This window comes from Oryzias latipes, chromosome 22, assembly GCF_053564925.1.
Source record: "Oryzias latipes strain Hd-rR chromosome 22, Olatipes_Hd-rR_3.1".
NCBI lineage: Eukaryota > Metazoa > Chordata > Actinopteri > Beloniformes > Adrianichthyidae > Oryzias > Oryzias latipes.
Window position 1 is genome coordinate 13,069,608 of NC_136258.1, and position 14,247 is coordinate 13,083,854.

The following is a 14,247-nucleotide window of genomic DNA, read 5'->3' on the forward strand; positions in this document are numbered from 1 at the left end:
CCTGTTCTAGGTATGTTTGTAACATTTAGGCATGTGTGTGGTCAGATTTGTGTTATACATCTACACCCAACAGTAATGATTATAAACTTCCAGCAACTTGTTGCTTTATGAAGCTGTATGATTTACCCCTCTCTTTCTATAATTACCCTTCTGCCCCGGCTCTCTAACAACCCTCACTTTTTTTCCGGTAACAAATATAATTAATATAAATAAAGTTTTATGTAAATTACAAAAGGGGTTTATTCAAATATACACCTCGTGTGTCAAAAGATTCAGAACCCCTACTGTCACAGTGGCCTTCAGCTCTCATCTGTCTGCTCAGCTGCTGGACAGGACAAGTAAAAAGAAAACATACTTTGTTCTTTTAGTTTTAATCTTTTTTTTTCTGTCATGATGTTTCTTAAAGCCTAAAGATGGACCAGAGTACAAACGTGTCCACGCCTCACACTTGCATCTAAAGCTACGTTCACACCAGGCATGTGACGTGCGTTCAAGAACACCCTAAACGTGGGTGACCAATGGTGTTCACACTGGACCAGCAGGGAGGGGCTTTTTCAAGTGTTTACAAGCACATGTCCACCACCTGCATTTCATCTTGCTCCAGGCTTTTTCTTTCACAGCTTTATTCCTAAATATGAAACACTTTCTGACATATGATTCTGTCTGTGCACAAACTACAATTGTTATTTTTCCTTCACGATCAATTTTTAAACGGCTGTCACTTTCATGTAACAAAAGCAACATTATACATACTTCACTACAAATCCGAGTCCTTGATTGGTCAAAATTTGACCTGGTTTAACGTTCAAGTGCATTCAGTGAACACGGGTTTTGAACACGCCTACGTAGAGCCCAAAAACGGTCATGGAAACTTAGGTAGTGACGTGTGAACGCAAGAGATCTGAACTCATAAGCCTGAAATGCACATCTACATGGGCCTTTACGTAGACTTTTCATTGGAAGAAGTCGGCCAAGTCGGGTGTAAATATAACTTAATGCTTTGACTAAAAGAATTTTGATTTTGTTTATGGTGAATGTGAAGAAATCTGATGTTACACCCCCCATGAGATGGCTGCATCACCAGAAGCTTCTGAGGCTTCCTCTTTAGGTGCAACATCCCACCATTTTCATTCTTCTGTGTTCTTTCTACAAACAGAGATGATCTGTTAACTTTCAAATGCAGTAAATCAAACACTGCAGGTGTCGGTCTTTAAAAGGATAAAGTGTTGGTCAAACAGTGGTGCAAAATGTTTATCCCACAATAAGAAAAACAGAGCAGCTGTGCTGGTTAATTTTCATTCAGCTTGTTATGGAGAGTGACAGGGAAAAAAAAGAAGACTGTGGTGAGAGCAGCTGTGGTGTTGGTTTAGAGACCGAGAAAGAGACGAGAGGCAGAGCTGGAGGTAGCAGAGATGAAGATGTTGAGGTTCTCTTTGGTAGTGATGAAGATGGAAAGAAACAGATCACATTAGGTGTTGGAGATAAATGTTTGGACTGGTTGAGAGGAGGAATGGTGATAATGTTGATAGAATGATGCTGAGGTTGGTACCAGGAAAGAGTCTGGAGGAAAACTAAAGAATATATGAAGTGGAACAAAAGGGTGGATGTTGTGAGTGAGTAGGATTCATTTACGGAATGAAGCTTTTTGAAAAAATGGATTTCAGTCAGTTCACCAAACAACCATTGAGGGTGCTTGTGAAAGGGCAAGCACGCTTTCTATAAGCTCAAGAGCAAAGAAAGACAGATTTAGAGAAGAGAAAATGTGCGACAGCCAACCAATCAGCCTGCAATCTTTAAACCCTAATAATAACACTAAATGCAGAAGAACTATTGAAATACATTTTTATTACGAGAGGATACTTTTCCTTTCTTCTCATAATCCAAAAATATATTTAAATACATTTTTTATTTAAAGAAATGCTGCAAATTTTATATTTGAAGATCAGAAATAGAAAAAAGGAAAAAGTCTGTCTGGAAAAAAAAACTTTAATCAAGTCAATATTAAATCTGGGTTCACATGAAATGTTACAATTTTTTCAAGATTAAATGCTCACTTTAAACTTTAACATAAAATCATTTGGACAGGAAAATGACATAGTTTTCTTTTTGAGAAGTACAAACCACTGTGGTTTTGATCACTAAAAATGGTTTGATAAGGCTCTGGAGGTGAAGGTACTACAGGTTGTTGCCACAGGTTTACAACGGTTAATAACGGAATTTAGCCAACCACAATCAAGAAACCTGGGGGCTACATATTATTAATTTTATAACAGAAGCCTGCAGGCCGGTATAACTCTGAACACAGGCCACATTTGGACCACAGGCCGGACTTTGGACATGATGTATATTGTACTCTATTGCTTATTGTTGTTAACGTTAAACTGCAAAAACAGGTTTTTTACAGTAAAGTCATCTGAATTGCTAGCTTGCCAGAGACACCATTAAAACTAAGTTCCACGCCACTCCGTCCCGCCCACATGTTAAGATGAAGTGGTTGGGTTGAATTCCGACAATATTTGTCTGTTCGTTTCACCTGGAAAGCTGCTAAAGGAAGCAAAAAAAAAAGTAAATCTCTGCGTCCTCCTCACACATGCACAAGGTGAGCATGTGTGTCTGCAGCAAAGCAAGAGAGATTTCAAGACGGTTTCACAGGTTTTCTGGCATCATGAAGCGAAATCTTCAGAGAGAACATCTTCACAGTTTAGCACAACCCCACACATCCTGCTGCGCCTTCTCAAGCACGTCTGTTTAATTAGTTCAACTGTTTTTGATGCAGACGGAAAGTGTTTTTCAGACAACATTCAGTAAAAGGCTTTTGTTGAGCATTTCAAAGTAGTTTTTTTTTTTTTTAACTCAGCCCATCAGTCGTCTTTTTGAACCTAAAATATGTGGGGTTGTTCCCACCGAAGGAATCAAAGAGCTTGACAGGCTTTGAAAAGTAATCTGAGGCCATCTTTAAAATTCACTTTTGAGTTTTTTCTGTTTCTATTTCATTTGGTGCAGACATCTCCAGGCTGCTTATCTGTACAGACAAAATCAGATTTTTAATCTAAGATGGAAATAAATAGATTGGATTAATTGAAAAAAAAAAAAAAGCAAGTGAAGAAGCTGTAAAATTGGTGTTAAGGTTAAAGATCTGAGGGGGGGAAAAATGTACCAGAAGGTTAACAAAAAAAATCCTCTTTGGTTTTGCGGATGTTGGTCGCTCGTCTCGCTATGACAAGGACACATCCTGAGAATAAAAGCCATAATTTACCCGCCTGTCTGTCAGCCTTCAGTTCTGCCACGTCACACTAAAAGGGTGAGCTGAAATGCTGGGTTTTTCTGCATTTTCTCTCATTTGAGTCCTTCGTGGTGCGTTGAAGCTGCAAGAGATCAAAGGCAGTGTGAGGAATGACTGAAAAAAAAAAAAAATCAAAGCATAACCTGAGCAAAAAAAAAAAAAAAAAGAAATAAGAGACAATGAATCAAAGATGGAAGGAGCAGAGGGTGACTGACAGAAACTAAGAAGTCAAAGAGCGGCACAGGGGAACAGCAAGCTGTGGAAATTAAAAATGTGCCACCAGCAACACACAATTTGTGTGCGTTGTTAGACATGGTGCACAAACATGCAATAAAATGTATGATGGTGGAAACTCACCTTCTTAGTGTCATGGCAAGATTTGCTTATGATGCAAAAGACTGTAAACCTGAGCGGCAGCAGAACATTTTTAAAACTTTAAAACCTTTTGACAGCATCCCAAACCAAACCTCTGAAAGACAAACGAGGAACCAGCAGCAGCATAAAGGAACACTCTGACATTCGTGTTGTTCGACTTCCATCAACACTCTTTTTTTTTCCTTCCAATAATGAGATGAGAAAATCAATACCAGTGTCATGCTTGATCTGTAAGTAGGGGGCAAAGTCAGGGTATTTTTTTGTTTACTGCAGCAGAAAAATGTTGCAAAACACACAGAAAAGCAGCAGAATGCAAACCACAGAGAGAGACAGGATGTGCTGCTCTGCTCGGCCGCATACCATCTACCCATCGAAATGGGTCAAAGATGTTGAGATTCCTACATACCTTTGGTTTGTCTGAAGATTAACAACCCCTGTTCTTAAAGTAAAATATGTCCAACACAAGAGGCCCTCAATTCTCATCTGCCTGCCCAGATGTTGGACAGGACAAGTTAAAAAAAAATAATAAGATGTTGAGATTCGTGTGAGAGGCAGAGAACCACTGCCACAGAAACACTGTAAGGAGCGTTCCATTGCCTCTAACATTTACCAAACATGTTCCAGATCCTGCCAGTTTTTTAAAGACCAAGTCCAATGAAAATTAACCTTTTGTAACCTGTTTCTCACGATGGAGGACATATACAAAGAAAATTATGCTTAAAATTACAGGTTTGAATATTTCCTGATTGTTGTAAATCAGGAGTAGATGCAAAAATGTTGTTGAAAAAAGCGTGTAGGTGTGGCATAGAAGCTACAATTGGTGGCTCAGACGCTCCTTACTCTGCACTACTCTGATGCATCCACTTGCAGATAAATAGATTCATGAACATCTTTGTTTTCTTCGTCCGGGCTGGAATCTGGATCTAAACTGTATGACTGGAAAGCTCCGATATTGCTCACCATTGTTGTTGCACCATTAATGTTAGGTTGGGGGGTGTGAGGAGCTGTAAGGTAGCGGGAGAGAGTGTAAACAGATGGATAATGGGAAGTGGAAGCAGGGTTACTCTTCACTAACTGTCCCGCACACAACTTAGAGGCACATTTCTAATGAATTACTGCCTCTCTGCAGAAACTATGTCCTAGAAAAAAAAAGTTTTGTTTTAAATTTCGGCTAATATTGGCATATTCATATATAGAGGACCACTGGGACTTTAAGGCTTTTAAGCGTACCTTATAGTGCTGAAAATAACATAAAAAAGGCTGTCTCAGTTTAGATGAGACTCCATAGCAATAATATTTGTTTGGCTTGTCTGGGGCTAATGTATATGTACAGTATGTTGAGTTTTACATCCTTTCTTTAAACTAATTTGTACATTTCCATAGCAACGCAATCACATCAAAGCATTATCTGTATTGTTGGATTAAAGTACTTATTAATGTTTTTCATTCAACCCTTAGAAAGCCAACATGTTTGAGTTTTTAGAAACTCTAAGTCATGCACAAATAAATAAAACAGATAAGGGGCTGATGAGAGTGAGTGTCCCATATTTTGTCATGAATTCATGTAAGAAATGTGTGCTGTGAGTTTGACATCTTTAGTGGCCCAAATGTTGCAAACGCCAGCGGTGACATCAGATGGTGAATTGAGTGAAAATTGTAATTAATTTTAGGTCAAAATGTGTCCAAAATTTTGTTCTTGATTTGACCAAATAAAAAAGTAAAACATTTCCGGATAAAAATGGTCCTTTAACCTGGCGTTTCTGAGGATTTGAAGCATAAAGAGAATTGGTGTTTTACCTCACCCCTGGGAACCTTCAAGATATAAAACACACAAATCTGTTCAACTTAAAAACCCATTCCAATGAAATACTTGTTTTTGGTGTTTTTGATATGTTCTTGTTTCATTTTTCTGATGATGATGATAAAAAAAATTAAACTTAAATTTCATTTTGAGTATTTGAGCAGTTTGAAAAAGAGGTTAAATTTGCTGGACGGGCGTCAAGCTCCATCCTCTGCTCTGCAGCAGTGAAGGAAAAGGGGGGCGGGGTTACTGCATGTCAAATGCCCCCCCCCCCCCCCCCCCCCAAAAATCAGAGGTGAATACTCTGCAGAAATGACATAGGTTTAGGATTTTACCCAAAAGCTAGATAATCATAATTAAAAGACTAAAATATGATCAGAGTGGGACTTTAAACACAAAACTGTTGTCCATTAAATAAAAAGTTTAAATCATTTTTCCTTAATTAACACATGCGCTGGACTGTTTACATTGAAATCCATTGGAATATAGAATAGAAACATGTACAAAAAAATACAAGTAGAAATACAAATATTTTCTTATGATTTCTGGGAATTTGATGTTTTCCAATAAGTGAAAGCTTTCCATGAAGTGAAGAAACAGCAGCCTTCTCTGGAGCTGGGTCAGTGAGCATCTGGGATGTTGCTGCTCACCATTTAGCCCCAGTGAGCCCAGATTTCAGCGGCATCGGGCGCCGCGGGCTGTTGTGCTTTGATCATTTAATACAAAGCAACAGAGGCCAATCGATCAGCAGAACGGCTTGATGCTAAAAGCCAGTGGAGCGCGGGGTTCCTGCACAACGGGCCCTCCAAATGTCACCCGCTCTCGTAAAGAGATGGAGCGCTCGGTGCTGCAGTAAACTGCAGGTCACGTGTGCCACATCCAGTGAGCGGGAAAAACATTTAGTTCAGCAAAAATCTGTCTGACTGTTCCACTCTTCCTTCTTTCTGGTTAATTCTGAGTCAACATCCCAAAAGAATTTAGGAGAGGATGAAACTTGGAAAAATGTGATGGCAAGACGCCTCAACATCAAAGAACTTGAAGTCATTGAAAGCTCAAACGCTTTGGAGGGTACTTTTTTGTATTTTCAAAATAACAGGACCCAGTGTCTGTTTTCTGAATAAAAAACATGTTTTCTATGATTCATCTGGGTCTTTCAGCTTGAAAATGTTTTTTTTATTCCCTGAGGAACTTTGGGAATAAAGTGATTGTATGTGGTTGTAGCTGTTGGCAGGAAGGATGTCCTGCAGCCGTCAGTGTTACAGCTGATCTGCAGAGGCCTCTGACTGATGACACTCTGCTGTTTCATTACTGAGCCATAAAAATGATGCTCCAGGTTTTCCATAACACGTTTTGTCTCGCTAAACCCTCCGCCTTTGAACTCCAGAGGCTCCAGAGCAGAACCCTGAGCAAAGCCTACTTAAAGTTCCTTTTCAGGTTCAGATGTAACAACAAGTTTTGGCCGCTACAAACCAAAACTTTGTGGGTTTTTTATTATTGTTTTTCTAGCAAAGCATCTGTGTAGTTACTGTATTTTCATTGCATCTGTCATATTCAGTAAATAGAAAACTTTTTTACTTTTAGTTCCACAGAGCAATAGTTCTCAAATTATGATACTGCTTCCTCCTGTCAAGGGCAAAAATACAGATATAGTGGCAACAGAGTCACTTTTTCTGTCTAAAACAATCATTCTCTATTAATGATGTGTCTTAAAAACGTCTTTCTTTTGGCTATTCTATAGTGGATCATTAACAAACTTCAGATTGAAGTGAAGGGCTTTTTCTTTGGCAGGGTTCTCAGTCCCTTCAATGATTGCAGCACGTTCATTCTTACATTCTGGAACATTAGCATTAGGAGTCCTTTGTCTGTGCAGAAATGGACTCTGGTCCCATCATGTCTGACTTTGGATTGATCTTTTCTTACTTGATTAGCATCACAAACTCATTTCCCAAAGTTCCTCAGAAGCACTTATGTTTTCACAAAGAGCAGTGAAGACCAACCTTTTTTATTTATAAGTCTTCTTTCTAGACATCCCATAGTTTCAAAACATGAAAATCTGGCTTGCACTCCAAATAACCCACTCGTTTAAACGTTTGCTAACAGCAGCTGCGTGTTGACTGACAGCAACGTGAAGTTTGACACGTCAGGATATGTTTGAAGAAGCTCAGAGCTGCATCGTTTGGATTCCTGCTAAATGAGAGAAGGTTCAAGTCCTAGTCTGATAGTATTTTGATCTGTTCTAAAAGTGTTCACTGTGGGCTGTTAATTATAATTATGCCGTATTTAGCCAAAATTAAAAAACCCTTGTTCTTTTCTTGAACAAAGTTTATGCAGAGCAGCAAGAGTTAATCAGAAATTCGCCTCTGAGTAGTGAGCGGTACTGTTGAGGAAGCCTTCCCTTATTTCCCATCATACCTTTGCTTATTCTCTCCCCCACTAGCTCAGAAACCATCACAACCCCATGCTAACTAAAAAATGGCGAGCAATATTGGAGCTTTTCAGCCGTACAGTTTTGAGCCAGATGTCGACTCAGACTAGGAAAACGAAGGAGTTTATGGATCTGTTGGTCGACAAGTGGATCCATGAGAATGGAGGGGAGCAGGGAGCTGGTGACTCGCCCATTTCAGCTGCTGCATCACAGCTGAGAGTTTTTTATCTGCTCCTGATTCACCATGGTTTGAAAAATGAAAGCCTAGATTGTTTTATTCCTGAGAAAAATACTTGTTAAAACACCAGGGGCCTCATTTATAAAACTTTGCGTAGGATTTGCGTCAGAAGTGGCGTACGGATAAAACATAGGACGTGCGTACGCACAGAAATATTCGGATTTATAAAACCGTGCGCACGCACATCCTACGGATTTTTCCCTTAATAAATCCCAACCAATTCTAAATGCAGCGCAGCTGTTGCGGCTTCATGACACGCCCATAGTTGCCCATAAATAGTCCGCGAAACGCCCACAAATGAATATTCATTGATTGCGAAATCATGGCAAACACAGAGAGGAAATGAAAAAAAACGTAACTTCACTCAATGTGAAGTAGAAGTTACCGTTGGCGAGGTGGAGCTGACCCCTCTTGATGACAGACTGGCGGCAATAATTGGGGAATCCCTTTTAAGTGGAGTGGTGACTGACGCGCAGGGGGACACGACGCGCCAGATGCACCGGGTGACACCCCCCCAAAAGCTCCAACAGGGCGGCTCGAGGAAGTCGGAAATGGCTCATAAGCCACTCGTCCTCGTTTGCCAGCAAGTCTTCTTGCTGTCTAAAGATGCGTTCACTCCGAATTCTTCAATTTGCCACATCTTCTAAGAGCGCAAGATCAGCCATTGTGCGTCATAACACATTGTGATGGGGCATTTTATTTCCATCCATTTATTACATCTGACAAGCTACAGATGTCGGTAATAATTGGCGTGGAAATGGGAAATTGATCAGCGCAAATGTAATTTCTTGTTGCTTTCTGAATGGTTGAGACAGTGGCTCAGGTGGTTGAGCGGGTCGTCCAATGATCGAAGGGTTAGCGGTTCGATCCCCGCTCCCACCAGCCAAAATGTCGTTGTGTCCTTGGGCAAGACACTTCACCCTCCTTGCCTCCAGTGTGGCTCCACTGGTGTGTGAATGTGTATGGATGATCCCGGTGATGGTCAGAGGGGCCGTAGGCGCGAAATGGCAGCCACGCCTCTGTCAGTCTGCCCCAGGGCAGCTGTGGCTACAACCATAGCTTACCGTCACCAAGTATGAATGAGGAGTGAATGAATAATGGACACAATGTAAGCGCTTTGGGTGTCTTGAAAAGCGCAGATAAATCCAATCCATTATTATTATTATTATTATATACGCCATACATTGTTTTATCAAAAATAAAACAAACTAAAGGCATATGCATGAATACCATAATTCCGTAGCTTATGAAGAAATGTTTTACTATGAAAACAACTTTCCCCAGTGGACAATTAATGCATCTCTATCTATCTATCCATCTGTCTGTCTAATTGCACCTTTATCTGCTCCGCCAGACGGACACATTGACGGGAATATCAGTTTTGTACATTATTTCGTTCTGTTAACTATATTATTTATGAGGATGAATTGCACAACATGCCAATATTGCAGAACATATTTCACTTTTCTTTTTGCAAATGAGTGTTCATTTGAATTTCTTTTGTAATTTTCGTTTGATCTTTTTTGTTTGTTTCACTGCTGATCGATCAAACGGGTGTTCGTGTAGGCTGTTAATTGTAAGACTTGCTTTGTGAAGTCTTCATGTTATTTCTGAGAAGCAGTGTTGTCATTTTCACTTTCACGTGTTTCTTCCATCTGCCGACGGTGTCGCCTCACCCGTTTTTGTGCGTACGCCTGGGTCAGAGCTTGCGTGAAGGACCGCACATTTTCCCGTCAAGTTTGCTTTTTATAAATCTCAACTATTGCGTAGAGAGTGACGTACGCCTTCTTTTCTGCGTATGCAACGTTTATAAATGAGGCCCCAGAATACTATTTTCATTGGAGTGAAGTTTGTTGAGTGTGTCAATCCTCTGTGACCTTTACAACAGTAACAACTGCAGTGACCAGCATCATTCTTGGATTTTCTTAATATAACATCATTGTAAGTCAATAGATAAAGACTTTTTTAAAGTTTTTTTATTGACGTTTAAATGAGATTTGTTTTTAATTTTAAGGAAAAGTGTTAGGTGGAAGAGGGCTTTACAAAGTTTTATACATGACGGCTTTTCTTTTACATATATAAGATATTAAAAATAGAAAGAAAATAATCAGAATAAAAAAACCCTGTAATGTATAACTAAAGAAAATATTCTCACTTTAATATTCTCACAAAAAGCAGACAGTATTGTTTATAGTGAATACATTATAGTCAATATTCTGCTTTTTTAAATTAAATTCAGGATTTAATGTGAAAAAAATAGCACGATAAGGTGAAAAGGTGGTTTCTTTGTTTTCTGATTAAAGTGATTTTTGTTTCTTTATTGAATTCTCAGACGAGGTGACAATGGAGGAGGTGGGCCAGAGCAGCCAGCTGAGGGCGGGGGAGCTCATCATCATCGTGGTGGTGCTCATCATGTGGGCAGGTGAGGACCGCCTCCATTCATGTCTCCGCCACACCCCTGCAGCTTTCGATGACCCCACCTGTGCTGGTGTCCCAACCCACCCTGCAGGTGTGATCGCCCTCTTCTGTCGCCAGTATGACATCATCAAAGACAACGAGCCCAACAACAACAAGGACAAAGCCAAAAACTCGTCCGAGTGCAGCACACCTGAGCACCCAACGGGGGGGTTGTTGCGCAGTAAGGTATAACCCGTCCCCCCCCCCCCCCCCCTCCTCCTCCTTCTCTCTCAGCAGCAGGTGAATGGGCCCGGCCACCATTGGATTTTGTTTCCTCCACGTTATCAGTTATCATGGCGCCATCTCAGTGTCAGCTTCAAGCTCCACTGCAAGAGCCGGCCGCTTCACCACGGCATCAGACTAACGCACCAACGCCATGCCATGCTCATGCCTGCAGACAGACCCGATGCACCATTTCCTGCACTTTGAGGCTGCCAGCATCAGAAATCAGCAGCATCCTCATGTTCATTAAAGAAGCTTTGGGTTCCTTCCTGCTGTTCTGTCTTTTCATGCCTTTTTCTCTCCTCCAGCAGTTCCCCAAAAACAACAACAACAACAACAGGATGCCATCAGTCAACATCATTGAGGTGTGACCACCAGGATTGTCTTCTATTTACCTGAAGGAGCTCACGCCGACAAGGGAGCCCCCCCTTTTCAGTCATCTGCTCGTCAGGATGAGGCTGGGCAGCCTCTCAGCCACGCCGCTCCTGCTTTCCGGCGGCTCCTGAGGTGCGCCCCGCAGGACTCTGGAGGGCCGAGCTAGGTCCAGTCGACCGGCGCCGGCAGCAGAGAAGCTGGACCGCTCGGCCACGCTCCCACTTAACCTGGGGGAGGTGCTCCTGCTATAAGGAGAGACTGTGATAAAAGCAACCGCAGGGACCCGAACCAACTCCTCACTCGTCTGCCTCTTTCACCTTTCAGTCCGTCAGATGAAACTGTTGCACCGCCTTCAATCCTGTCTTTTGTTTGACTTTTATGTGCTGGTTCTAAGCTTGATTCTACTGCCCACCTGGAAGACTGGAAGGCAGAGGAATCGACGGTAAAAGCCATCCAGTCATCAAACATCAAGGAAATGAAACCTCAAGAGTCCACGTCTGGATCGGTCTGGTTAACGTTCATCCGTCTCATCCGTCTTAAGACAGACTTCCTCAAACATTCCTCACACGGACTGAACAAGCCCTTTAGTATCTCCTGGTGTCTTTCTCCTCACAGGATCTCACTGCATTCTGGAGAGCTGCTTCTGGGACCGAGTCCATTTATCTAATTAATGAACCCTAAACGTGAGCCGGGCTCTGAGGACGCGAGCAGAATCCTGCCTCTGCAGAGACAAAGAGATCCCTTAAGTCAGCAATAACGGCCCCTCCGTGGAAGCAGAGGAAGCCATTACTCTGTGAACAAAAGAAGAAAAAAGAACCTCTACCCCTCTTAGCATGACTGAAATGAGACCTTGGCTAATACTCCTTTACGTTAGCTCGCATGGGGAAAAAAAAAACAGAAAAGAGGAAACAATGTTATGGGCCTGCGACCCTCCGACTTCGTTTTGACATCCTAGAAGGGCTTCTATCAAAACTTTTTCCACTAAAAGTTGACATTTGAGTTGACACTCCCCTCTCTTCAGGCGGTTCACTTGTTGCCATATGACATACAGAACAAATGTCAGAGGGCTGATCCACAGCAGTACTGCCTTAAAATTGTTTTCTCCAATAAGATGTGAGGCCCTGCATCTCCAACATTTACTATTATTTCCTTTAAAACTGACGTTTTGATGGAAAACGTGAACAAAAACCATGAAATATGATGCATTTGGAGTGTAAATACTATTTTTTCTTGTTTAGGATTGAGGGATTTTTTTGCTAAAATACGTTATACGACTACAGTATTCTGGTTTTGCATTTCTAATATATAATGACTTATGGACCGAAGGAGTTGAGAGTGAGAGGGACCTTTCAGCATGGATGGTCCGGGGTTAGAACTGAGATGCAGTGACAGAGGAACAGATGCAGGATGTGCCTGAGAGCTAACGGACGCAGCACACTGTCACTCCGCCCTCAAAAAGGAAATGTGCTCCACCAGCAGAGCGGGGCTTTACTGAGACCATCCGTCTTCTGAGCACTCTGCTCTTCCCAAAAATAAAACCTGAATTTGACAGCAGCTCAATAAACGGTAGTTTCTTGAGTCACATTCACTCAGATCAGCTGGTATTTATTGTTCTTCTCTTCAGCACCTCATTTTGTTTACCCCCCCCCCCCCCCCCATAAATACTGTACTTCTTTGAATGGGGGTTCGATTTTGTGGCAGATTCTCAAACTCACAAGGCGAATAACAAAGTTTGACATTTGAGAAATCTGCATGTTTACTTCTTTTTTGGGCAGAAGATCAACAAAGGCGTGTGAGCAGAGAGCTGAGGGAACTTCAAGCTTCTGCGACTTTAGCTAGGATTTTTGTTTTGCTCCTCTTGAGATTCTAAATGTTTATAACATGAGCCGTAGGGAGCTAGTTGTATTTGAAGACCTGCTCCGATCAACGGTGGTTTTAACATGTTCTTGTGATGGAGGACATATGTGAAGAAAGTGAAGCTCAACATCAACAAATGATTGTGACTAAAAAAAGATTGTATTTGTGTTGTAGAAAATACGCTGAGTGGGCCATGAGCTCCCTGCTCTGAGCTCTTACCAACAGGGAAGGGAAAGGGGGCGGGGCCGCTCCACACCTAATGTCCCGCCGCTCTGCAGAAACTATGTTCTAGAAAACCAGTTTTTTAAAAACTTTTGTCTAAAAATGGCATAAACATAGTTAAGACGACTGGAAGCACTCCTGAAACAGATCAAAAGATGATTGGAGAGGTCGATGGGGTATTTTTTCTATTTTCCACTAGAACCGTCAAGCTAAGACACCGAGCATGTGACGCACGTTCAGCGTTTACCCCATGGTGTTCACGCTGGACAAGCAGGGAGGGGCTTCTTCTGCTTTTTCATCCGTTTACGAGCTCATGTCCACCACCTACAGTTAGAAGAGGCTTGGTGCAAGATGTCAAAGTAGTGGAAATCTGGCTCCGGTCCTTTTTTGTGTTTTTGTGCGTTTACATAGACTTTTCATTGATAATGGCTGTGAACACGCGTTGTCAACCACTGTAGCTTCAGAAGGCCACATTCCAGCAGGTCAGGAATCCCTCTCGGACTCTTTCGTCATGAGGATGTTTATTTTTTAATCCTTCTGTGTGTATTTTGTATTAGTCTGATTATCTGAAACCAAGCATTGTGATCAAACACATGAGGTTCTGATGTGGGAAAAACCAGTATAAGCTTCTCAAAGAGCATGGTTTAGAAGAAAAACTGCTTTATTCATGTCAACAAGTTTATACTCCTCGTGTGAAGTGTTCAACAGTCACTGCTTAATGAGGGCTAGCATGGTTTAAATATTATGCACAAGATCACAACTTGAGTCATGAAGACCACAGTGTATGCTTACTTGTGTATGCTTCAATGAAATAAAATATATCCAAATATTTTCCAATCAAAAGTGACTTTGAGGACTCTTTAGAAAGAAATTTTTAAGTTGCTTTTTTTTTTTTTACAGTAAAAACTGAAACATGGTGGAGCAAAACAACCTGAAGCTGAAACTTTATCAGGCTTCAACTGTCAGACTCCTCCCCCCACGGCGTGGGGGTG

The 14,247-nt window shown here is 41.4% G+C and overlaps 1 protein-coding gene across 5 annotated transcripts in view; it reads left to right on the forward strand.

Annotated features, from left to right (window-relative positions):
- Positions 1-14,098, forward strand: part of fndc5a (fibronectin type III domain containing 5a) — a 39,226-nt gene extending 25,128 nt beyond the window's left edge. The window contains exons 4-6 of one of the 5 annotated variants that reach the window (XM_078941393.1): positions 10,455-10,544; positions 10,632-10,819; positions 11,113-11,247. In XM_078941393.1, coding sequence (XP_078797519.1) covers positions 10,455-10,544; positions 10,632-10,771 — 230 coding nt within the window. In that variant the 3' untranslated portion in view covers positions 10,772-10,819; positions 11,113-11,247. Of the gene's footprint in view, positions 1-10,454; positions 10,545-10,631; positions 10,820-11,109 lie in introns of all 5 variants that reach the window. The other 4 variants (XM_078941392.1, XM_023951768.2, XM_023951769.2 and 1 more) reach the window with 4 other exon arrangements.
- Positions 14,099-14,247: the final 149 nt, after the last annotated feature.